Raw genomic sequence first — 24,674 nt, 5'->3', positions numbered from 1 at the left:
AAATGAGAGAGAGAGAGAGATAGAGAGAGAGAGAGAGAGAGATGGAGAGAGCGAGAGAGAGAAGAGAGAGAGAGAGAGAGAGAAATTGCATGAACATTTGGTGGCAACAGCACAACAGCTTCTCCCCCTACGTCCCATTACTTGACATATCTGACAGCTTTAGTACCTGGAGTTTGAGAGAGAAGACTGGGATTTCCTTCATTGTTACATAATTTTTCAAATTTATATACTAAAATCTTACTAATTCACTTTAGTATTTTCTTTAATGAATTGATATTATTGCTGTATACATTGATATTAATATTTTAAAATAGTAAATCAATTATTTATCATACAAAAAAATCTATACATTTCTGTAAGAGAGAGAGAGAGAGAGAGAGAGAGAGAGAGAGAGAGAGAGAGAGAGAGAGAGAGAGAGAGAGAAATTAATTTTATTATGTGATATCATTTAATCTTATTAATCTTACTCATACAGTATTAATCAGTATTAATATTTGAAAATTAGTAAATCATTTTTGTACCATAAAAATGCATTTAGTCATGAGATTACCATCAAAATACACTAATTAGTGATGATTTTCACCAGAAAAGCCCGCGAATAGGTGAATCCCCCGCAAATAATGGGTAGATATGGTCCAGAGAGAAATCTGCGAATCCGGAGAATGTATATGACTGAAATCTGACCAAGAAGCCATTCCTTTATGTTGGTCAATGCAAGATGATCCCTTACCCAAATCCCCTGTCTTTTTGTCAAGGAAGTTGGATGTTTTTGAGGAATAAACAGCGTCCACCAAAAATAGTTTTTCCTACGTCAAAACCTGTTTTTTTATAGCATAGTTGCTGTCTCATTCTTAAGGAGCTTTACAAAGAAATTGACAGGTGACGAAAAGCTCTTGAATTTTAATCCCAACAAACTGAAAACATTTTTGGTCCAGGGTCAAGCCACTGGTTTCAAGGCCCCATTCTTTATTCCAAATACCTTTAGGTTTGGAAGCAAAGAACAAGAAACTAAGTTCAGACTCAAGTTTTTTAGGGTGAATTTCTGTGGTGATTTACCGATGCATGCTGGGTATGGTTGCAGTATTGTCAAACCTTCCCCAGCGATAGTTAGCATACTTGCCTGTTAGGAAGACCCATGGTTTGCTGCTGTAGCGCTTATGGGTCAAGACTATCTATGCCACCTACTGATACACAGTGTAGTCGAACTTGTTCGAGCTCGTAGCAAGTGTTGCTAGAGTGTAGGAAAAAATGGACCTTTTGGGATGTCTGCCATGACCTCTAGGTAAAACCTCAGGTGCTTGAACTGGGCATAATGTGTCAGCCTCTTGCATGATGTATTGTCCTTGTCTAAGAGAGCCCAGTTTGCTGATAGCGCACCTGATGCTAATGCAATCAAGGAGAACACATACTGTAGCTTGTGAGTTATTGTTGTATCAGGCCTACTGAATTGAAGGGCTGACTGATCCCTTGTTCAGGGACCAAGTGATTGGAACCCTTCTAGAGAGGATCTTTGTAGTACAAAGGACCGCAGAAGGAAGTGACAACTTATATACTAGAGTAAAATCACAAAATTATAAAACAATGGTACCGTTAATACTGCCGTGTATGTAATTCCATGATTGTCTTCAAAAAGAGATAAGAAATTTTAAAATTGTTTCCCCAGAATTTTTTTACTGGGCTCTTGGTATGGATGCAGGGATGCTTATCAGACCCCCCGACAAATAGTTAGAACCCTTGAATAGTTGGAACCATATAAAAACACTTAAAACTGCCTATTTTGTTAGTATTCCACCATTTAAACCAATTTTTTAAAAATTAAAATCCATTGTCTTTTCTGAACTCCCCCATTCCACCCATCTGATTAAACACAGATGTCCTTGTTGTGGAGCAAAGCCTCTTTCTTATGGGAAGAAGTGAAAGATGGCAGAATTTTACTCATATTGGGCTGAGGTCTTTTCTATGTAAATTGCACATATGATCGTCACTTTGTTCCAAAGTGTAATGCTTATTTCAGCTAAATGTTAAAATGAAATAAAAAAAAATTTCTTATTCTCAAATATTGCATTCTTATATTTAATTTAGTTTTGATTGCATGTATGAGAAGAAAAATCATATTTCACAGTAGAATCAAGTGATATAACCATGAATCAACTCTTTGAGTAGTTGCAGGTGATGAATAGTTCTGTTTCATGTTAATTCTCTGTGACAAAGAAAAGTTTAGTTACTCCTGCAGCTTTAATTTCTTATTTTTATATTTTCTCCACAGCCACCTTCGGAATATGCAGATACATTTACTATACTGATGCGTGTCAGAGGGGATTGGAGCAGAAGATTTGCAAAACATTTCCCAGCTTCAGAATCGAGTTCCCCTTTGCAATGTGGTCAGATGCCAAATGATACCGATTCTCCCTATTGCCCTGTTATGACACAGTCTAGTCTGAGAAATAAAAAAGTGAACAATAATGCTAGTCAGTCAGTGCACAGATATCTTGAACACAGTCAATCTATTCGTGGAGATTATGATTGTAACCCACCCAACATATCTTCAGGTCCACCTACTGATCCTTTGTATCATGTGCTCTCAATTAGAAAATCTAATAGTTACTCATTTAGCCCCAGAGAATGTAGTAATAAAAGCTTGAAATTATTTAATCGTGCAATATTTCATAATAGCAGAAATTGTGTCCATTCAGAGTTTTTATTTTCCAACATATTGTTACTTCAAGGTAACAGAAACTCATTACCCCACAACAGTGAGTTGCTCAGCCCTCATCCGAATTATATTCAAGAAAATTCTGAAATCAGCGATGTATCTACATATTTCAGTAAATCAAAACTTTGTTCTCACTCAAAGGGTCCTTGTTGGGGAAGTGGAACAACAAATAACTGTAGAAATAGTTTCATACAAAATAATAATAAACTTAAAGAAAATGGACTTGGAAATGATATTTTGTGCCTGTGTCAAGAAGTATGCATACCTTCAGGACCCCATAAATGCTGTTTGAATACAATTAATAACAAAAGTGTAAGGGAAGAACAGAGAGATCATGTAATTAACTTCAATGCATCATTTTATCCCAGGTAAGGATGTTTGTTTTTTATTATACTACTTTTTGTAACTTTTAAATAGCTCTAGTTTGATGTGAAATATTCAGTAATATCCTGAGTCTTAAGCCAGGGACTATATTCTTTAGTGGATTATAACAGCAACAGGATTTAATTAGAAAAATGCTGTTCGTACTATTCCCTTTTCTCAGTTACTTGTGAGATATACTAAAATTCTCCCATCTTTCTTCATAACACTGTCAGTATCTTGACACAGCTTATGGATTAATCTTAATATTTTAAGAAAAATATTAAGATTAAGATAAAGACTCCCAAAGATATATGATTTGCTATGTAATATTCTAATTTTTTATATTCTTCCTGTGTATGTGTTGGAGGCTCAAGAAGTGATACTCATTATCCTAATTTCATATAGTATATATTTATTTATATAACCTAGATTTTTGTTTGAGTGAGTAGGGGAAAATAAAAATATTGTTAGTTTAGTCAGTATTGATATTGTAGTATATCAAACCAAAATATTTTGTAAACAGACCACTGACGTACTGCAGATATGTCACCACATGTACAAACCTTCCATTCTGAATTCTTTAATATGTACAGCAGGCATGTCAAAGTGATGTGTCGGTAACAAAATGAAAGATACTGTGAAACAATCATAGGTCTGATATCATTAGATGCTTGGCTCTTGTATTGATTTAGTTACATGTTAGCTGCTCTCTTTTCTTTGTCTCATTTCTTAATTTTTTCATTTGGATAAAATTATTTTGATGACTGTATTGTATTGGTGAGTGGATACGTAGCTAACAGTTTTTGCAGTGTATCTTCAAGCCATGGCTGCATTGCTTTTCTTTTACTTTCCTTCTGTTTCCCTTGGACTAAGCCTTCAAACTTATTTGTTTTGTTCCATTTTTCACCAATAATTTAATAACAAAGTTTTATTCCATTTGGCAATAGTCAGTGCAGTATGAGTTGAGAAACAAAAATGATAAAAAAAAAAGGATTTCTCCATCTAGTTAACAGATACCAGCATCTTTAAAACAGTTAATTTGACTTTGAAAGAGCCAAAGCTATATGGGTAAATTTCCTGCATTCATAATAACAAAAGGTCTAATTTGTTTGATGTCTGGATAGTCAGAGTCAGGTTTGGCTAAATTATTGGATTATGATCCTTCATTGACAGTTGAAAAACAACACACTGCAAATTCAGCTGATAAGGCAGACAAGAAGATATTCATGTTCCAAATTATCATATTTATGGTAGATGTGTAATCAGTTGACAGCTCTTTGAGAAAATTGCCAAATGATACAAAATTCAGAACAATCAAGTCACCTACCCTGATTCCCGTTACTCACTCCACAAAACAAGTTTGTGGGCATACTATCCCCTTCCTGATACATAGGTGCCCCAAAGCATGTGACCCAAAACTTTTAAAACCTTTTCAATTTATACCTTGCTCTAAGTAAGTCATCCCACAATTTTATAATTTTTAATAAAATTAGAAATTATAGAGGCAGTCTCTGGTTGTCGGCAGGGGTTCCATTCTTGGCGGGGTGCTGATAAGCGAAAACCACCATTAACTGAAACTTGGGGATTTATGGCGCTGATATTTAATGGCGCCTCTTTTATGTTTGGTATGGTACCCTAACTCTATTATTGGCACCTCGTACCGATAACCGCAACTCGTCGCATTATGGCACCATAAACCATTAATCGAGTCCACCAATAACCGGGGACTGCCTACTGAACATTACATAATTACTTACACTTTAAACTTTGTTTGAACTGTATCAAATTACGTAAATGTGTACAAGTAGTTACTGTAATCACTAATTTGGCCTACCTCATCTACTGTGTTCTCAACTGTCAGAGTGCCCGGTTGTTAGTTGACTGTCTTATGTTTTCATTGCCAAAATTTTTGTGTGTGCATATTCCTGTATTCACTGCTGCATACAGTCAATCTTTTTTGCTTGTACCTCTGGTAGCCAAGTGAATGAAGAATTTATAGAAACTGTGAGATTTATGGGCTGGAGATCATTAGTGTGATTTATTCATTTATGGTTTGCAAACCACATGGACAACCACCTTTGTCTGTGCCTTGATTTCTATGTCTCACTAGTGTTGTGAGTCCCATCTCTGGTATTATGGCTATTGTATTGATTGTAAGAGATGACAGGCACCCCCGTGGGCCTTTATACAAGAAGAATTGGCATATAAAAGGTAATAATTCTTCCATGGAAACAACAAGCCCTTCCCCTCTCCCGTCTGTGATTCCATCTTCCCCAAGTCTTCCTCCATCAGTGACATCTCCTGCATCTACCGTCGTTCCCCATCAGCATCTTAGAAAGACCCTGTGCTGTGCAAATGGAGGTAGTAAAAATGACGTAGAGATGTTAGACAACCTTTGAGAATGTTCCAGAATCAACACAGTAGAGACCCGGACCTCGATCATATTAAAACTCGAAATAATCGGATTTCAACAGAAAATTTTGAGTAAATGTTGCATATGAGCTCAACCAAAAATCCAGAAACCGGCCCAAGGAAATCGTATGATTTTTGTAAACAAACGTGATTCAGTCAGTCGCCACTGATAGGTGTTCCGATGCTCATTTGGTGAGGAAAACGTTAAGAACCATAAATTGAAAATCATAATGTAAGAGGCATTCTGTGACAACCTTAAAATGCTGTGAGATTTTTAATGATAGGCTAACCCTTGTAGTGCAGCGGCATAGCAAACCAATTGTGCATTTTGTGATGGAAGCACCAACATGGAGGAATGATCAAATATTATATGGGGAACATTTTCAGGTATGGAACCACTTTTGTAGTAATCCCAAAGTCGCCGCCATATTGGATTTCAAAATGGCGGCTTAAAAATCTTTAATACACATAATTCTGGTTATATACCAGCTAGAGACTTGGTTTAGTGTCTAGATATACATATTTGAGGTCAAGGAATTGAATGGTTATAGTTAGAAGTTGATTTGGTGACGCTATATTGGATTTCAAGATGGTAGCTAAAAAAAAAGAGAAATTTATGACTGATATATTTGGTTCTGTGTCAGCTATATACTTGATTCTGGTATTTTTCTTTCTTTTCCAGATTTCAACCATGTCGAAAACGGTTCAAGGTAGTTGATGTTTCTAAGCCTCTAACTCCCACACCAAAACTGGACTGGGAACTCTGTGTTCTGTGTCAACCTGATAAAGAAGAGTCTTTACAGTGTCCTGCTGCAACTAAAAGAAAAGATTCAGGTGCTGGATACAAGACATTTGAGGACAATATGTTAGCATTCAGTGAACTAGGTGAGCTGCCACAAGATATGGACTTACAACAACTAGATGAAGGCCAAGGGATAGCTGCCACTCTGGCTGCCCACCAAACCAAGTGGCACAAGTCATGCAGGGTGAAATACAACACTACCAAGCTACAACGGGCACAGAAAAGAGGTCATTCTGAAGGAAGCCCTGCCGCCAGTACAAGCACAGATGAGTACAAGCGAACTAGATCTAAGGCAGCTTGTGTCGAAAACATATGCAATCATCTATGCTTCTTCTGCCACCAACAGCTTGGTTCAGAGTTTCATCAAGTAGCGACACTGGAACTAGATAAACACGTTCGCAACGCTGCCGAGTTTCTTGAGGATACCACTCTGTTAGCCCAACTGAGTGCTGGGGATACGGTGGCAAGAGAGGCCAAGTACACAAAGAAATGTTTGACATCCCTATACAACCGCGTGAGGGCAGCAAAAACACATGCTGAGGAAAGCCAGAGCAAAGTAGATGTCATTTCAGCAATAGTCCTGTCTGAACTGGTAACATACATAGAGGAAACTGCAAAAGAAGAGGACACTGCTCCTGTGTTCAAGATGGCAGACCTCACTAAGCTGTACACAACGAGAATGGAACAGCTCGGCATTGTGCTGGAAACACGAGTCCATACAACCAGACTCAAGGAGCGAATCCTGGCATATTTGCCTGATCTGCAGGAGCAAAGAAAGGGACGAGATATCCTGCTGGTGTATAAGGAAGACATTGGCAGTGCACTAGCCAAAGCATATCAACATGACATTGACAGTGATGCTGTGTACCTGGCACGAGCTGCCCGCATTATAAGGAAGGATATGTTCCAGTCATCTCAGCCTTTCCATGGATCCTTCTCAGACAAATGCCAAGAAGAGTCTGTGCCACAACTGCTGCTGACAATTGTCTCCATGATGCTAGAGGGTGCAGGCATCAAAAACCAGGCACGTCAATCATCATCCTCAGCATCTTTGACCATAGCTCAACTAATCAAATACAACAGTGTGAAACATGAGAGAAGAGGTGCAGCACAGACGTGCGACACAGCATCAGTCAAGAGACTCCTTGCCAATATATCTTGGGCTTTGATGCTTCATGCCCATACGAGAAAGAGGGAATTAGTTGACACACTATCTGGACTAGGGATCAGCATTGCATATGATAGGGTGCTACGGATCTCTGCAGAGCTGGGCAACGGGATATGTCAGCGCTTTCAGATGGAAAAGGTGGTTTGCCCCCCAAAGCTCCGCAGTAGAGTGTTCACCACAGCAGCTGTGGATAATATAAAAACCCACAAATCCCAGCTCCACGACAGCACATGACTCATTCCATGGAACTGGTATTTCATTAATACAACATCCAGACTATGACAATCAAGGCACAGACCGAGGTATTGTCATCATCGGGGGTATCTCCAATGTCAAGGCTGTGGGTGACCTTCCACGGTATTATACAGATGTACAGCCAGTTACTTCACCTGCCCAAAAAAAACCATGTACCAGCTGGAACCCAAGTGTCACTGCAGAGGAATCCTGCACAAGCTGAGCTCGATAAAGAGAAGAAGTGGCTCCAGGCTGTGAAGGATGCATGTGACAGTGGCGATACGCAGAATCCAGGAAACATTTCGTGGGCTGCACATCATGCAGACAGCCAAGCAGCCCAGCATACTAATATCACAGTCACACCCACTGCCTTGCTACCCCTCTTCCATGACCAAGCCCACTCAGTGGCAATGATCCGTCATGCCATGGATGTAGTGAAAGCAGCGGTCTGGATGTAGTGAAAGCGGCGGTCAATGAGCTAAATCCTGGGGAACTGGCCAGACACATTTGGTGAAGATCTATTTGTAGTAATGCTAGGCGCTCTACACACAGAGATGGCAGCTTGGAAGACAGCAGGAAACTGGCTGCAAGACAGTGGTTGGACAGAGGCATTGGTTCAGGCAGAGATAGCAACAACAGGCACAGCAGACTCCTTCCTGCATGCAGCTCATGTCAGCCGTACAAGACGCGCCCACCAGGTAACTGCTGCTGCCCTGCACATACTTCAGCACCATGCATATGATGCATGATGGTTCATGCAGCAGATGCTGTTAAATCTGGACACCGCAGAATACTCATCCGTACCGTGGACACAGATGTGGTGGTTCTTGCTGTGTGGATGGCCCAGGAGCTACATGAGGCAGTCGATGAACTATGGCTAGCAATTGGTACTGGCAAGAGCTTCCGCTACATAGCAGCACACAAGCTGGCTGCTTCACTGGGGCCAGACAAATCCAAGGCACTGCCAGTCTTCCATGCAATCACAGGATGTGATACAGTCTCGAGCTTTGCAGGTCGTGGGAAGATAACTGCATGGGCAGTATGGGACATTTTCCCAGAAGTGACAAATGCATTTCTGACCTTGGCATCTGCACCAAGTGAGATTTCTGAGGACACATTGGCAACCCTGGAGAGGTACATAGTTACTACCTGTACGACCGAACATGTACATGTTCAGAGGTGAATCTGGCAAGGAAGAAACTCTTTGCAAAGAAAGCGCAATCTATTGAAGCAATACCTCCAACACAGGCAGCCCTAGAACAGCATGTGAAGAGGGCAACGTACCAGGGTGGATATTGTTGGGGGCAGTCTCTTGTCCCACGCTGCAATCTACCATCACCATGTGACTGGGGGTGGGTGGAAAATGACGGAGAGTTTGATCCTTTGTGGACAACACTACCAGAAGCTACCAAATCCTGCTATGAACTGATCTCTTGTGGGTGCAAAAAAGGTTGCAGTGGGAGATGCAAGTGTAAGAAAGCAGCTCTGAAATGCACAGCACTAGGTGGCTGTGATGGTGATTGCTCAGACTGATTTGGAACTGTGCAGAACTTACGTGTTATTGAATTGATTGATACACAAGTTCTCTTGCTTGTCGTGTGTATAATTACATGCATATAAATGTACATAATAATTATGGGATTATCACTTGATTATCAGTTGATAATGTGAATTAAAACATGTTTCATTACAACTATTTAATTCCTTGGCTTCACATTTGTACATCTAGACACCAGAATCAAGTATATAGCTGGCACATAACCAAATATATCAGTCATAAATTTCTCTTTTTTTTAGCCTACCATCTTGAAATCCAATATGGCGTCACCAAATCAACTTCTAACTAGAACCATTCAATTCCTTGACCTCAAATATGTATATCTAGACACTAAAACCAAGTCTCTAGCTGGTATATAACCAGAATTATCTGTAATTAAAGATTTGTGAGCCGCCATTTTGAAATCCAATATGGCGGCGACTTTGGGGTTACTACAAAAGTGGTTCCATATCTGAAAATGTTCCCAATATAATATTCTATCATTCCTCCATGTTTGGTGCTTCCATCACCAAATGCACAATTCTTATGATTTTTTTTGCTATGCCGCTGTACTGATTGAAGTGTTGATAGTTGTATCAATAGTTGGGTACAGTCACAACTATCAACCAGACTATCAACACTGTAAACAAAACATTGGTAACCTAATAGTAATGGTAAAATCCATAGGTTATTCAAATCACTAGTGATACAACTTTTGATACTGTAAACAAAACAACTAATTAGAGCAATTACCGTGGATTATTACCATAATTAGATGTTAGGATGAGCGAGTTCTCACTTTGTTACAAGAGTAGGATCTCTATCCATAATTCTAAAAACCGAAAAGGACTATAAGCTTAAACAAATATTTTCTGGAGAAAATGATAATTTGAAAAAGTCAAATGTATTTTACCGAATATAAGCATTGTCATCGTATGCCATTTGCATTCGATATTGTTTGCATTCTCAAAATCTCAGCTGATTGAGCTATCGATATCTTCATTGCCATTACACTTGGCTGGTGGAAGATATGTAATTTAAATACTTTCTTGTAAATTAACAAAGTTGGGCTTAAAAGTGGCACAATTCTTGATTGTATAAGCATTGTGTGATTTTGCTAGTTTTAAACATCAATTTCGCCTGCACTTTTTTTTTCTTCTTTTTTATAGTGACGGCAAATGACGTCGGCAATCAGCCATTTCTTGATTTTGTTTCTTATGTGTGTACTACAGGTTTACAATCGCTTCATCCGTAATTTGAAAAATCGGGAATGAGAGAGAGAGAGAGAGAGAGAGTCTGTTGCCTGGGTTTTACTGTATCTAATCATCTTGCATGTATTATTACCATATTATCGAATTATATTATGAACAGAGCGATCTGACATGCATTCTGGTTTTGTTTACATTCTTAAAATAGCTGATTTCATTTTACTGATATGATCACTGTCTTAAGATGCCAAATGGAACTTAATTTATGAAAGAAAGCTGGGTTTAAGAATTGAAGCTACATTATTTATAAATGTAGTATATTAGATAAAGTGCTACATGTTTTTTTTTTCAGACAATGCTTTTGCCTGCCAAAACATTTTGCAGTCTGCTCATTAGCATTATTCGTAATATCCAGTCATGCTTGACTTACGATGCTCGTAATTCACAAGGATAATTTAAGAGAAAAAATGTTAATATCATAACACGTATTGAAAGATATTTTAAAGTGATTTTGTATACAGTATCCAGTAGACTGTATGATTTGTTTACATCTGTTTGCATCTGCTCACGGCCACTATCTAGTGACGTTACTTAGGGAATTTTTGTTAAGTTTATGATAACCTGACATAATTCGGCTTATTTTTAGTATTTTATTAATTTGCTGAGAATTAGGCTTGATATTCAATGTTTTTCTTATTAGCAACAATAATTATGCCTACCTCTTACAGTACATACTTCGTACCCAGCATAGCCTATGGCGCTCAGTCAACCATCTTATTATGGCCGAATTGGGTGTACGTTATTTTACTACGTACAGTATATATTTAAAAATGAAAAAAGTGCATTGAATGGTATGTTATTTAACACTGAACTTGTTTAATTGTAATTTATGTGTATTAATGGGTAATGTTTTGTATAAAAAGGGAAGGTTAGGGTAATAACTGGTGGTCAAGAACGGATTAATCCATTTTCAGTTATTTCTTATGAGAAAAATTCATTCAGATCTCGACAAAATCGCATCTCGACGCTTCTTCTGGAACGAATTAACATAGAGGTCCGGGGCTCTTCTGTACTATGTCAGCCCATGTGAGCCATCCCTCACCCCTCAACTTCTATTGAAAAACTACGAATGCACAACTAGTTGTACATGTGAATTTTAAAATTCTTTTCGAAATACGTATAGAGTTTTTATTATTGATTGCAGGGGGGCATTTTAACAATCAAGAAATTAGACTTCTTTTTCTTGTACATGTGTTTTACCCCTTTGATCTCACTGTATACCAGTAGGCATTAAGAATAGGTGTGATCTCACTGTTTGCCATTAATTATCAAGTGTACATATGTACAGTGTGCACCTCTCTCTCTCTCTCTCAGAAATAGACAGAAACACACACACACACACACACATAGTAATGTAGACATTTTTTGTAATTAGCTAGAAGTCAGAAGAAAAGGCTATCAAAAGAGTAATATTTTTTAATAGATTTCGAGGATATTTCAATAGTAACAGCTGAGATTTTTTAATTCCATTGTTTCCTACTGGGCGATCACACTATTTACAGTTATTAAGATTGTCTCTGTACTGTAGCCTATACCACTTCATCAAAATTTAATCTAGTTTTAAACTTTTGCATCCTACATTGTTTTCGTTTTATGTTTCTTTGAATGACAGTTAGCAAGAAAAAAAGGAATTTTTTGTTCTTTTACTGTCATAAGTCGTTGAATATTTTCAGCTGCTCAGCCATAACCTTCACAGAAAATGTATGGTGTTTGCATTTTACCAAAGAAGCATTTCCTTTCTAATTTAAATTATGGTAGGGGCTAAAAGTAACTGGTTATAATAAAATAAAAAAAACTTTTAATGTTGACTTGTGGTGTAAATGTAGAGGTCATTATGTTTGTTTTGCAAAATGTATTAGAACAAGACATGCGGGCTCTTCTTTACTTGATCTAGCTATTTTTGCTTACAGCTGCTGCTGTAAACAGTTAGTCATTTTCTAGTATCAAGTTTAATACTAGTACGCAGTTTTCTAGGAGTTTTGATATAATACATAATTAGCCCTTTAACGCCTAAGAGGTATAATAAAAATCGTCTCCCGTGTGCCGAGGGGGTCTCGGAGTGAGCGCCGAAGCGGAAAAAATATTTTTTTCAAAAAAATCACAGCGTGCTTAGTTTTCAAGATTAAGAGTTCATTTTTTGCTCCTTTTTTTTTCATTGCCTGAAGTTTAGTATGTAACCATCAGAAATGAAAAAAATATCATTATCATATATAAATAATGCGATATATGATAGCGCGAAAACAAAATTTCATATATAATTGTATTCAAATCGAGCTATGAGCAAAACGGTTAAAGCTAACGAGTTAATTTTTTTCGTTGTATTTTACACTAAATTGCGATCATTTTGGTATATAACACATTGTAAAACAATCAAAGCAACACAGAGAAAATATTATTACAAAATGATGCATGAATTTGTAACGCTCAGACGTAAAATTTTTTTTTTTTTCAAAAAATTCACCATAAATCTAAATATTGTTCTAGACACTTCCAATTTATTTCAAAATGAAGATAAATGATTGAATATTACTATACTGTAAGAGTTTTAGCTTACAATTGCAGTTTTTGACCATTTTGGACGAGTTAAAGTTGACCAAATGTCTAATTTTTTATATATTTTTTATATGCAAATATTTCAAAAATGAGAAAAGCTACTACCTTCAATTATTTTTTGTTGTATTTTACATACAATTGCGCACATTTTCATATATAACACTCTATGAAACGCCTAATATGAAACGGAGCAAATATGATAATGCGACGTACGCATTTCGGAGATTTGCGGCGGAGAATCCGAGCGCGGAAGGAAGGAGTTTTTTTTTTAAATTCACCATAAATATAAATATTGTTTTGAGACTTCGAATTTGTTTCAAAATGAAGATAAATGACTGAATATTACTAGACTGTAAGAGTTTTACCTTACAATTGCGTTTTTCTACCATTTCGGTAGAGTCAAATTTGACCGAATGTGGTTTTTTTTCTATTTATCGTGATTTATATGCAAATATTTCGAAAATGAGAAAAGCTACAACCTTCAATTATTTTTGGTTGTATTCTACATGAAATTGCGCACATTTTCATATATAAAACTTTATGTAATGGCTAATTTAAAATGGTGTAAACATTACGGCCAATCACACGTATGATTTTTTCGGAAGAGTTACCGCGCGGATGTAAGGAAAATGTTTTTTTCATAAATTCACCATAAATCGAAATATTGTGCTAGAGACTTCCAATATGTTGCAAAATGAAGGTAAATGATTGAATATTACTAGAATATAAGAGTTTTAGCTTACAATTGGGTTTTTTGACCATTTCGGTAGAGACAAAATTGACCAAAGGTTGAAATTTTGGTACTTATTGTTATTTATATGGAAATATTTCAAAACTGATAAAAACTACAATCATGAGTATTTTTTTTTGTTGTATTCTACATGAAATTGCGCACATTTCCATATAATACTTCATGTAACGGCTAATTAAAAATGGTGCAAAAATTATGTCAAAGTGACGAAATAATTTCTGAGATGTGTCACTGATAATTTTTAGTGCGATAAGAAAGAAATTCGCGCCTGTGTAACGATTGTAAACAAAACAAAACCTTGATCCGTGAACTCCCAGCATCCCCCAAGGCGCCTGATTCAAAAGTTTTCGGCTGGTAGGCCTATAAGTATTTTTCTGCGAATTTTTAAAAAAACTTTTGTATGTCGACGTAAATTACGTCCGGTCGGAACCCAAGAGACAAAAAATGTCGACGTAAAATACGTCCATTAGGTGTGTAAGGGTTAGAATGCAGAAGTTTTTGCATTGCAGTTGTGGAGTTATGATCTCCAATTGTGTAAATATCTTTTATTTTCTGTTTCTTCAAATTTTATTATTTTTCAATTTCCTTTAACTTTCTCTTTTTTTTTAGGCTAATTTCCTTTTGGAACCCTGTGGAGTTTATGTTCTGTTGACTCTGTCTGTAAGGGTTTTCAGCTTTAGATTTAAAGGAAAAAACAAAGAAACTAGTAAAAGTGGTTTACTTGTGCTTACAATGATGCCAAAGGATGTTTACGCAACCGTAACTGAGGTGCAGAACTATAACATGCTATTTGCAAAGGCTGAAGAATTCTGAAAGCTGTATTATGAAGAGGGTTGCCCACCCAGTTTACTTGGATAGTTCAATTATTTTCAAACACTGGAAAAGCCTCAGTGCAAGAATATAGCATTTCTTTGTTTTGTTCTGATATGCTACATATGTATATGCCCTTTTAGTAGGAAGAATGACTTAGTTTCATTATCTGCATTTCATTCATATTATAATTTTTCACCTTGTTCATAATCATTTCTCATACTTATTTTAAATTTTATCCTTAGTGAGTTTGGTGGCTTTTTATATGTTTATGTATGTGTTTGTCTAGTGCCATTTTTGTCCAAAATAAAGTTTTTGAATTTGAATTTGAATTAATTATATATATATATATATATATATATATATATATATATATATATATATATATATATATATATAAATTGCTTCATTCATTAAATAAATGCAGGCTCTGATACTGCTTTTGGAATTAACCTGCTAGCTCAAAGAGCAAAAGTGTTTGTGTGCTAGATACCAGAAACTATCCATAGACGTAATAAGTTTTGACCCCCTTGGGAAATATGCGGCAGACACTCATGTCTTCTTCGATAAAAGATAACGAAAGGTCAACTCCAGACTTAGCAAAGACTCTAAAAATCGATGAAAACTCTATAAGATGATCATGTCTTGGTTCATTAGAAACAAGGATGGAAGAGTGACCAGGTAATACCTTAGAACTTGAAAGATTATCAAGCGTTATCAGTCCCCACAGAAAATGTTAAAAAGCAGTAATATTACTTCTCACTGTTTTTTTTATTTTCTTTGAACAGGCTGTGTGTTGATGGTCCATATAATTCTCCAAGTGAGGAGATGCTCCATTATCCAATTATAATAGGGGCTGCAGGTGGAATTGGTATAACACCATTGGCAGCTACTCTTTCACATAAACTGTAAGTAAATTGGAATGATTGTGTGGAAATTGTAAGGGAAGCATTTGTTGAGTGTTTAAATATTCCCAATTTATTCTTGTATTTATAATGGAACTATAAAAGAATTATGTCAGTTTTCAACCGTTGTTTTATGTTTAGTTTGTAGTGAATGATAATTTTTGTCCTTTACTTGAAAGTTGTGTCCCTTTTTGGATTGTGTTGAATCATTCATTGCAACCATTATTCCTTTGAGTGCAATGATGCAGAACATTATTATTAAGTAAGTTGTCCTTGGTTACTAGGTGACAACTGATTTTTATAACCTTTTTGTGATACTTAGTATGAAAATTTTTGCAAAACTTCTCATTACAAGTGATATGGCCTATTCTTTATTTTTCTCACACTTCTTACATCACTAAATAACCTCCACATAATTATCATCTTAATTCTGTTTGCTTTTGTTAAGTTCTAGAGATGTGGTTATCATGGAGCAATTACAGTTTCTGAGAAGGATTTTGACACAATACCAGTGGTAATGAGTAGACACTTCCAGTAATATAATGGTCTCATCCATGATCTCTTAACTCTGGTAATGCTACCCCTTTTTTATGTATAAATATTTGGATGTACCCTTCAAAACACTGTAGAACTTCACCTAACTTCCTTCATTCCCACTCTTATTCTTTCTATACCCAGCTATTTAGTGATGCTTCCCCTTGATCCTTTTCAAATCTCTCACGATAAGCTCTCATATGCTGTCTTGTATTGTCATTTCTGAAGAACTTCTGAATAATCACCTCAAAGTCGTGAATGAAGTCTATTCTTAGAATACAATGAATGTCCCTTATTCACTGGGATGGCACTAAAGAAGCTTTGAGTTAGAGCCTCTGCTTTTTGTAGCATCAGCACGCCTATATCTATATATGTAGATTTCATATCTATTTAGTGTGCTATGTGGAAAAATGGTTTTTACCTTGTACAGTCAAACCTGGGTTTTCATATGCCTCTCTTTTCGTATGGTTTGGTTTTCATAGACTTTTTTTTCTACAAAATTTTGTCTTGGCTATTGTACGTTTCCTCAGTTTTCATACACTCAGAAATGCTCCATCTAGGGCCCAATTCATGACTGGGCCCCATATCAAGCACCTAAACAAAGCATCCTGTCTTCTCTCATGACCCATTCTGGCTTTGTTTCTTGCTGAACAAGCATCACCACACTTGCAGTCTGCATCACCTCACATGTTTGTTATGTTTTGTGTTATTTTGCTGTTAAAACTCATTACAAAGAAGCTGTCATTGGGGCCAAAGAAAGTTGCAAGTGCCAGCCCTTTGTTAAAATGACCAGAAATACAGTAGAATTCAAGAAAGAACTTGTAGCGAAGTATGAAAGTGTGCACATGTAGCTGATCTCGCTAGGATGTATGGCAAGTCAGTGTCAACAATCAGCTCTATCCTAGCAAAGAAACATGAATTCAAGACAGCTGATGTTGCAAAAGGGGTCACATCATTATTGAAACAGAGATCACAACTAGTGGAAGATGTTGAGAAGCTGTTGTTAGTGTGGATCAATGAAAAACAGTTAGCGGTGATAGTGTGTATGAAGCAATCATTTGTGAGAAAGCTAGGATGTTGCATGCTGATTTAAGTAAGAAAATGTCAACAAGTGCTGCTCTTATTGATTTCAAGGTCAGCAGAGGCTGGTTTGAAAAATTTAAAAAACTTATGCGGAGGCTGTGAGTTCCGATAAACATGCCGCTGAAGAATTTGTTGATGAATTCAGAGAGTATTTTTAGGCTGAAGGATTCCTCCTTCAACAGGTCTATTCCAGGGCAAGCCTATGAAAGATAGGCTAACATTCTTGGTTTGTTGGAATGCCAGTGGGGATTTCAAAGTGAAGCTCCTACTTGTGTATCACTCTGAAACTCACCAAGTGTTGAAGAAAACAATGTGATCAAGAATAAATTGCCTATGATATGGAAGGCCAGTAAAAAGGCTTTAGTCACGAGGCAAGTTTTCGTTGAGTGGGTAAATGAAGCATTTGGCCCGAGTGTGAAAAAATACATGTAAGAAAATCAATTGCCCCTCAAGGGCCTCCTGTAATGGACAGTGCTCCGGCACATCCTCCTGGCTTGGAAGACCAGTTGCTGAATGAATTTAAATCCATTACAGTGAACTTTTTGCCCCCTAATACCACTCCTTTCATTCAGCCCATGGACCAACAGATTTTCAAACTTCAAGAAACTCTACAACAAGGCACTGCTTCAAAGGTGCTTTGAAGTGACCTCAGACACTGAAGTGACCCTAAGAGATTTCTGCAAGGATCACTTCAATATCTTAAACTGCATAAGCCTTATAGATATGACTTGGCAGGGAGTAACTTCCAGGATAATGAACTCTGCTTGGAGAAAATTGTGGCCAGAGTGTTACCTCGAGAAGGGTTTCGAAAAGTTTTAGGCTGACCCCGATGGCCCTACGCCTGATGTGAAATCTATTGTCTCTGGGGAAGTCCATGGTCTTGGATGTGAGTGGTGAGGATGTGGAAGAGTTAGTGGATGATCACAGGGAAGAGCTAACCACTGAGGAGCTGCAAGACCCTCAGCAGGAACAGCAACAGACAGATGAGGAATCCGAGGGGATGGAGGAGGAAGAGAGAGGGGATACTGTGCCTACTTCAGCGATTAAAGAAATGTTTGCGAAATGGAGTGATGTCAAAATTTTTGTTGAGAAATACCACCCTAAGAAAGATGTTGCAACCCGTGTCTCTATTATGTTTAATGACAATGCTTTGTATCATTTTAGGCAGATATTGAAGAGACGTCAGAAAGAAATGTCTGGACAGTTTTGTTATTCAACAGGGGTCCAGTGACTCTCAAGCTGATCCAGTGCCAGTAAAAAACAAAGTGGGGAAGTAACCTCAGACAGAGCCACTAAAAACGTAGAGAAGTAACCCTAGATAGGCTCTAGATACCTGAAGTCCTTCTGGAGGGGAATTACCCTTCCAAACAGTAACCTCTCCTCCTCCCTCTCCCCTCCTCTCCATCTTCCATACGCTAACAAGTAATCCATAAAGGTAAGAGTGATTTTAAATGTTCATTATTCATTTCATTAATCATTTATATTTATTTCTCATTGCTTTCTGTATGTAAAACTGTGTTTATTCCCTGTAAAATGTATGTTTTGTTAATATTATGGGAGATCTGGAGTTCATTAATCCTATACATTATTCCGTATGGGAATTATCGTTTCAGTTTTCGTATATTTCGGATATCGTTTGAGGTTCCTGAATGGATTATGTATGAAAACTGAGGTTCCACTGTATTGTTTTTCTCTGCTTTTGTAATTCTGGGCATAACTCACCAGCTTTAGTTTTTTCTTAATCCATATATTGAGGTTTACACTACTGAAAGGACTTCTTTGTACCAACTCCAAGTAGCTTTGCTCCCCACAATGATTATCTTATTGATTATCCAGTACCTTATATGCCCAGATTGGTGTGGCAATGAATATAATAATCTTGATCTTTACTGCAAGCCCTTTTAAATTTCATTTCATATAAGTAACTTACCAAGTAATTACATAGCTATAGTTTCAACTCATGCAGCAGCTTAAATTTTAAAAATCGCGGTAGCGCTTCTATCATTATTTGCGTTGGGGACTAGCCCCACCTACCTTCAGGGAATGAGAAACAACAACTTAAGGTTTTTTGAGACCATATTTGAGCTTATTATGTCGGACTCTAGTTCCTCCAGTGTTACTGCATTGAAGGCTGCAAGACTAGACTTACAAAAGCTTCTAATGATTCTCACACTGTTTGTACTAATTGTAGGGGCAAGTGTGTACTAATGATCTAAACATATTCTGATGAGTGCAAGAACTTGGATAATAGAAAATGGAAGGCTTTGAAATCACATTTGGATAAGCTTGAAAGAGATAGATGGGGAAAGGCAGCTTCTAGAGCTTTAGCTAGCCTAGAATCTAGCCTAAGACTACAGTAATGCCCCAAACTTGCATGATTCGAGTTGCATGAATTCACACGAGACTACTCAATTCTGTTCAGGGAGAAAGCCTGTTTAGTCACTACACCGAGCTTACTGACAGCCTACTCAGAAGGCTCAGAGAGGTACTCAGCCCTTTCAGAAGAAGTATCATCCCTCATTCGGAAATGAGCTGTAGAGGTCGTCAAGGATTTCCACACACAGGTTTTTACAACCGTCTTTTTGTATTCCCTGAGTATTTGGGGGTTGGAAACTGTCCTCAATATCAGAATTTTAAATCTCTTCGTCCAGATGACAAGGCTCAGGATGGGATGAACCAGTCAGTCTTGTCATCTATTCATCAGGGCAATTGGATGATTACCATCATCATGCAGGAAGCATACTTCCATGTCACTCCAGGAAATACCTCAGGTTCGTCTTCTGGGAGAGTTTTTCAGTTTCGAGCTCTGTGCTTCAGCCTCTCAACTGCTCAGGTTTTCACCCAAGTTCTCGCCCCCTCTTGCGGAATGGCTCCACCTTCTCGGGATAAACATCTCCCTATGTCTGGATGACTGGCTTCTTCAATCCCCTTTGAAGTTGAGGTGCACATAGGACCTACAGAAGACCCTTCTACTAGCTTAAGATTGGTTGGTTGGTTGGTTTTATAAAGTTTAGGTGTAACAGCTAGTATTACTCAACCTTCAGAAGTTCCAGTTGACATTGACTCAGAAGATTCTTTATTTGGGGATGATGATCAACTTCAGATGGTACTAAAATTTCTCCCTCTCCCATCTTGTTTGGGTAACAAATGGATAAGTCTTCAAGGAACTCTCGCTTCCATTGAGCAGTTTGTCAAGTTAGGCAGACTCCCTATGAGAGTTCTGCAATTCTTTCTGAAAGCCAGCTGGTACAGGAGAACTCATCTGGACTTATTTGTGATTCCCATAACTCCAGAGATCAAGGCAGACCTGAGATGGTGGTTGTTCGAAGGAAGACTTTTCGAAAGAAAGTCCCATCTTCCTCTGAACCCTGACCTAGACTTTTACTCAAGATGCATTGGATCTAGGTTGGGGAGCCCATCTGGGAAGCATGGAAGTTTCTGGGACATGATCCCTGGAACAGAAGAACCTTCATATCAATGTCAGTGGATTGAAGGCAGTCCATTTAGGCCTACAATCCTTCTTGACCATGACTTTCAACAAAACAGTGTCATACAAGGGATGTTAACATGTTGACAGACAAATTCAGTTGTCACAAACAGGTACTTCCCACAGAATAGACCTTGGATCCCCTGGTCTGATCCAACCTGTGGAAGTTGTGGGGCAAACCGACTCTGCCTGTTCTCTGGCACAGGAGACTCTGGCATCAATGACAGATGCCATGCTTCAGAATTGGTCAGATTTAGACCTTTATGCATTCCCACTCTTCAGCATAGTCAGGGAAATGCTGAACAAATTCTTGACACATCACAATAATATGTCAGTGACTAGTAGCGCTGTTCTGGCCTCTGAAAGAGTGGTTCTCAGACCTTCCAAGACTCTTAATAGACTTCCCATGGCTCCTTCCTCAAAGAACAGGTCTTCTCAGACAGCCCCACTTCAGATGTTTTCACCAAGGACTATCTGCTTTTACCCTTACAGGCTTCAGACTCTCAGGAAACTCATTGGAGTGAAAGGCTTTTCAAGACCAGCTGCAGATGCTATTGCAAGATGTAGACATCAGTTTTCTTGCAAGGTCTACGAGGTCAAGTGGACAGTAATCCGCACATGATGTAGAAGGCATAATGTCTCGTCTTACCAGACATCTGTGACTCAGATCACAGATTTTCTTCTCTATCTGAGATCCTCTAGAGGTTTGTCTTCCTCTACTATTAGAGAATACAGGGCCATGTTGAGTTCTGTCTTTAGACACAGGACCTTAGAAACCTTATCAAGTCTTTTGACATATCCAAACTGAGGAAAATAGACTCAGTTGATTGGAATTTCGATGTAGTTTTGAAGTGGCTATCGAGCCCTCCTTTTGAGCTCCTTCATTCTACATTGTTAAGAGTCCTAACTAGAAAGACCCTCTTCCTTGTCACCTTGGCTACTGCCAAGCGTGTCAGTGATCTGCGGACCATAGATAAAAGGATAAGATTCTCTCAAGAAGATGCAGTCGGCTCGTTTACTCTTGGTTTACTGGCCAAGAATGAGATACCATCTAAACCCTGGACCCTTTCTTTTACCATTAAGAATTTGATGGAGATCCTTGGCCCAGAGAGGAAGAGAGCTCTTTGCTCCATCTGAGCCTTAAGGTATTACCTGGACAGGACCGAGAAAATCAGAGGACCTGCCAGCAACGTCTGGTGATCTCTGAAGAATCCTTCCCGACCCCTTTCTAAGAACGCATTGATGTTCTCTTAAGGTAAAAGCCCACGAGGTCAGAACCATCACTACCTCATTAACTTTCAGACTTACCTAACTTGTCCATTTCCTCTATTTTACAGTCCACTTATTGGAGGTGTAAATCGATCTTCGCATTGCAATATTTTCGTGAAATGGAAACTGTTTGAAACTGCAGTACCTTGGGTCCATTGTCAGTAGCTGGCATGGTATTAGGGGATAGAGCATAGTTACATTCCTTCCATCCTCTATCTCTTTACCTTGTTATAGGGAGTCGAGTCTTGGGGGGCCTGGGGGTACTATTTAACTGGAGTATCTGATGATTTTGAAGGTGATGAATATAGTGAAGGTTCAGTAAATGTTAGTAATAAAGATAAAACTTACATACACGAAGATATTAGTGAAGAATCCGAAGATGAAAGTGAAGAGGAACTTTCAGCGAGTGACAAAGTTTTAGCTCTTAGAGAGGGCATAGCCTCCACTTCCTTAGATACCTATATTCTCCAGCGCCCTCCAATACCATCTCCAACATCATGGCTTCATTCTTCATTCTTATTATAAAAAGAGTAGAGGAAGAGTTAGTCAATTAGTTTTTCTCTCAAGTGATAACCTTGATATAGATGATCCTCCCACCCCATCTCCAACGCCACCACCAACAAGAGGAAGATGAGCTCGTCCATTTTTACAATCTGCACAGAGTAGGGGAGGTAGGGCTGGACATGTCAGAAATGTCAGACCAGCTGATCCTGGATGGTAATGGATTGGTAGTTACAACTTTCTACCTCTCTTCTTTGATTTTAATGAAAGTTTATCACGAATACAGGCGGATGATTTTGAAGAAAATACTCGTAAAAGTGATTTTTCACATTTATTTTGGAATGATTCTGTAGTGGAACTGATTGAAGAGGAGTAAAATCATTACTTTCATTTTATGCAAGGAGGTCATATATCAAGCTGAAACAGAAGTGACACTCGTTGAGACTTGGGGGTTGTCTGGTATTGTAGTGTTAACCCATATGGGATATTTTCTTGACAAAAATCAGGTATTATTTGTCAATAATTGGTATACCTCTCCAGCCCTCTTGTAGTATCTTTATTCCAGGAAGACAGGAGCCTGTGATACAGTTAAACGTTGCTCCAGTTGTTTGCATGGGTGAAATAACACAAGCAAACAAATAATATCCTTGCTGTCCAGTGGTGAGACAAATGGGAAGTTCCTCTCTTCACAACTTTCACAATCCTCTCATGATCCTCAGCCAAAATGTTGAACCTCAGACTCGTGAAAGAATATCCAAACCTGAATGTGTCATTGATTATAACACTAATATGCATTTTGTAGACAAATTGAATGCAATGATATCTATTGATTGTGCTCATAAGGCACTAAAATGGTACAGGCAGTCCCCTGGTTACGACGGGTTCGGGTTACGATGTTCCGAGGTTAAGGCTCTTTTCAGTTACATTCATCAGAAATTATTTCCAGGGTTACGGCGCATGTTCCAGGGTTACAACGCCTACAACGCTGATCTGGCAGAAGAAATATGACACCAAAATACAAAATAATCAATAATTGAAGGTTTTTTTATGAAAAATGCAATAAGAATGCAGTTTACATAGCTTTGAATGTACCCAAAGCATTAAAAGTAAGGTTTTCTTAGGATTTTTGACGAAGTTCCGGCTTACAACGATTTTCGACTTTCGATGTGTCTCAAGAATGGAACCCCTGTTGTAACCCGGGGTTGCCTGTTTAAGGAACTTTTTTTTTACTTGTTGGATAACACAATGTTGGATGCATAAATACTGTTTACGTTCAAAAACTATTAAAAAATGCACAATGTCAGATATCATAATTGAAGTGATATGCCAGGTTTTAGAAGATAATGCTGTTGAACACCCTTTGCCTAGACATTGCTTTGCTGCTAGAGATGTAGCCCGATTTTCTGCATGTCTTTTCATATGTACGATGCCAGTACCACCAGCTGCCAAAAAAGAGAGTGAATGGAACCATGTTTTAAGGAATACAGTGGTACCTTGACATACGAAAGGCTCAACTTACGAAAAATTCAAGTTACAAAAGCAAATACAAAGATTTTCACCATCCTCCCGCTCTCCCATTGCTTCCTGATGCTAGTCACTGCCATAAGATCCTGCTCTCCTGTTGGTCAGCATCTCTCCCATTGTGCTGTACGTAAAGGCGTTCTTCTTCAGCCATCGCTTCGCACCAGCATTATCGTATGCTTACGGAATTCATTTGTTCACATATACGATTTCGTTTGTTAACCCTCTTATGCCAAAGGGGTATAATAAAAATCGTCTCCCGTATGCCGAGGCGGTCTTGGAGTGAGCGCCGAAGCGGAAAAAATATTTTTTTAAAAAAATCACAGCGCGCTTAGTTTTCAAGATTAAGAGTTCATTTTTGGCTCCTTTTTTTTCATTGCCTGAAGTTTAGTATGCAACCATCAGAATTGTAAAAAATATCATTATCATATATAAATAATGCAATATATGATATCGCAAAAACAAAATTTCATATATAATTGTATTCAAATCGCGCTGTGAGCAAAATGGTTAAAGCTAACGAGTTCATTTTTCTTTCGTTGTATTGTACACTAAATTGCGATCATTTTGGTATATAACACATTGTAAAACGATCAAAGCAACACAGATAAAATATTATCACAAAATGATGCATGCATTCATAACGCGCGGACGTGAAAAAATGTTTTTTTTAAAAAATTCACCATAAATCTAAATATTGTTCCAGAGACTTCCAATTTGTTTCAAAATGAAGATAAATTATTGAATATTACTATACTGTAAG

At 37.9% G+C, this 24,674-nt stretch overlaps 1 protein-coding gene across 2 annotated transcripts in view; it reads left to right on the top strand.

Annotated features, from left to right (window-relative positions):
- The first annotated feature begins 2,272 nt into the window (after window positions 1–2,272).
- The window catches only part of LOC135219769 (uncharacterized), a 35,655-nt gene continuing 13,253 nt past the window's right edge, over window positions 2,273–24,674 (top strand). The window contains exons 1-3 of one of the 2 annotated variants that reach the window (XM_064256822.1): window positions 2,273–3,081; window positions 15,400–15,519; window positions 18,354–18,549. In XM_064256822.1, coding sequence (XP_064112892.1) covers window positions 2,303–3,081; window positions 15,400–15,519; window positions 18,354–18,390 — 936 coding nt within the window. In that variant the 5' untranslated portion in view covers window positions 2,273–2,302 and the 3' untranslated portion in view covers window positions 18,391–18,549. Of the gene's footprint in view, window positions 3,082–15,399; window positions 15,520–18,353; window positions 18,550–24,674 lie in introns of those variants that run through there. The other variant, XM_064256820.1, reaches the window with a different exon arrangement.

Source organism: Macrobrachium nipponense, chromosome 1, assembly GCF_015104395.2.
Source record: "Macrobrachium nipponense isolate FS-2020 chromosome 1, ASM1510439v2, whole genome shotgun sequence".
Lineage (NCBI taxonomy): Eukaryota > Metazoa > Arthropoda > Malacostraca > Decapoda > Palaemonidae > Macrobrachium > Macrobrachium nipponense.
The sequence above is the reverse complement of the archived record's forward strand: the minus strand, read 5'-3'. Positions and strand labels throughout refer to the sequence as shown.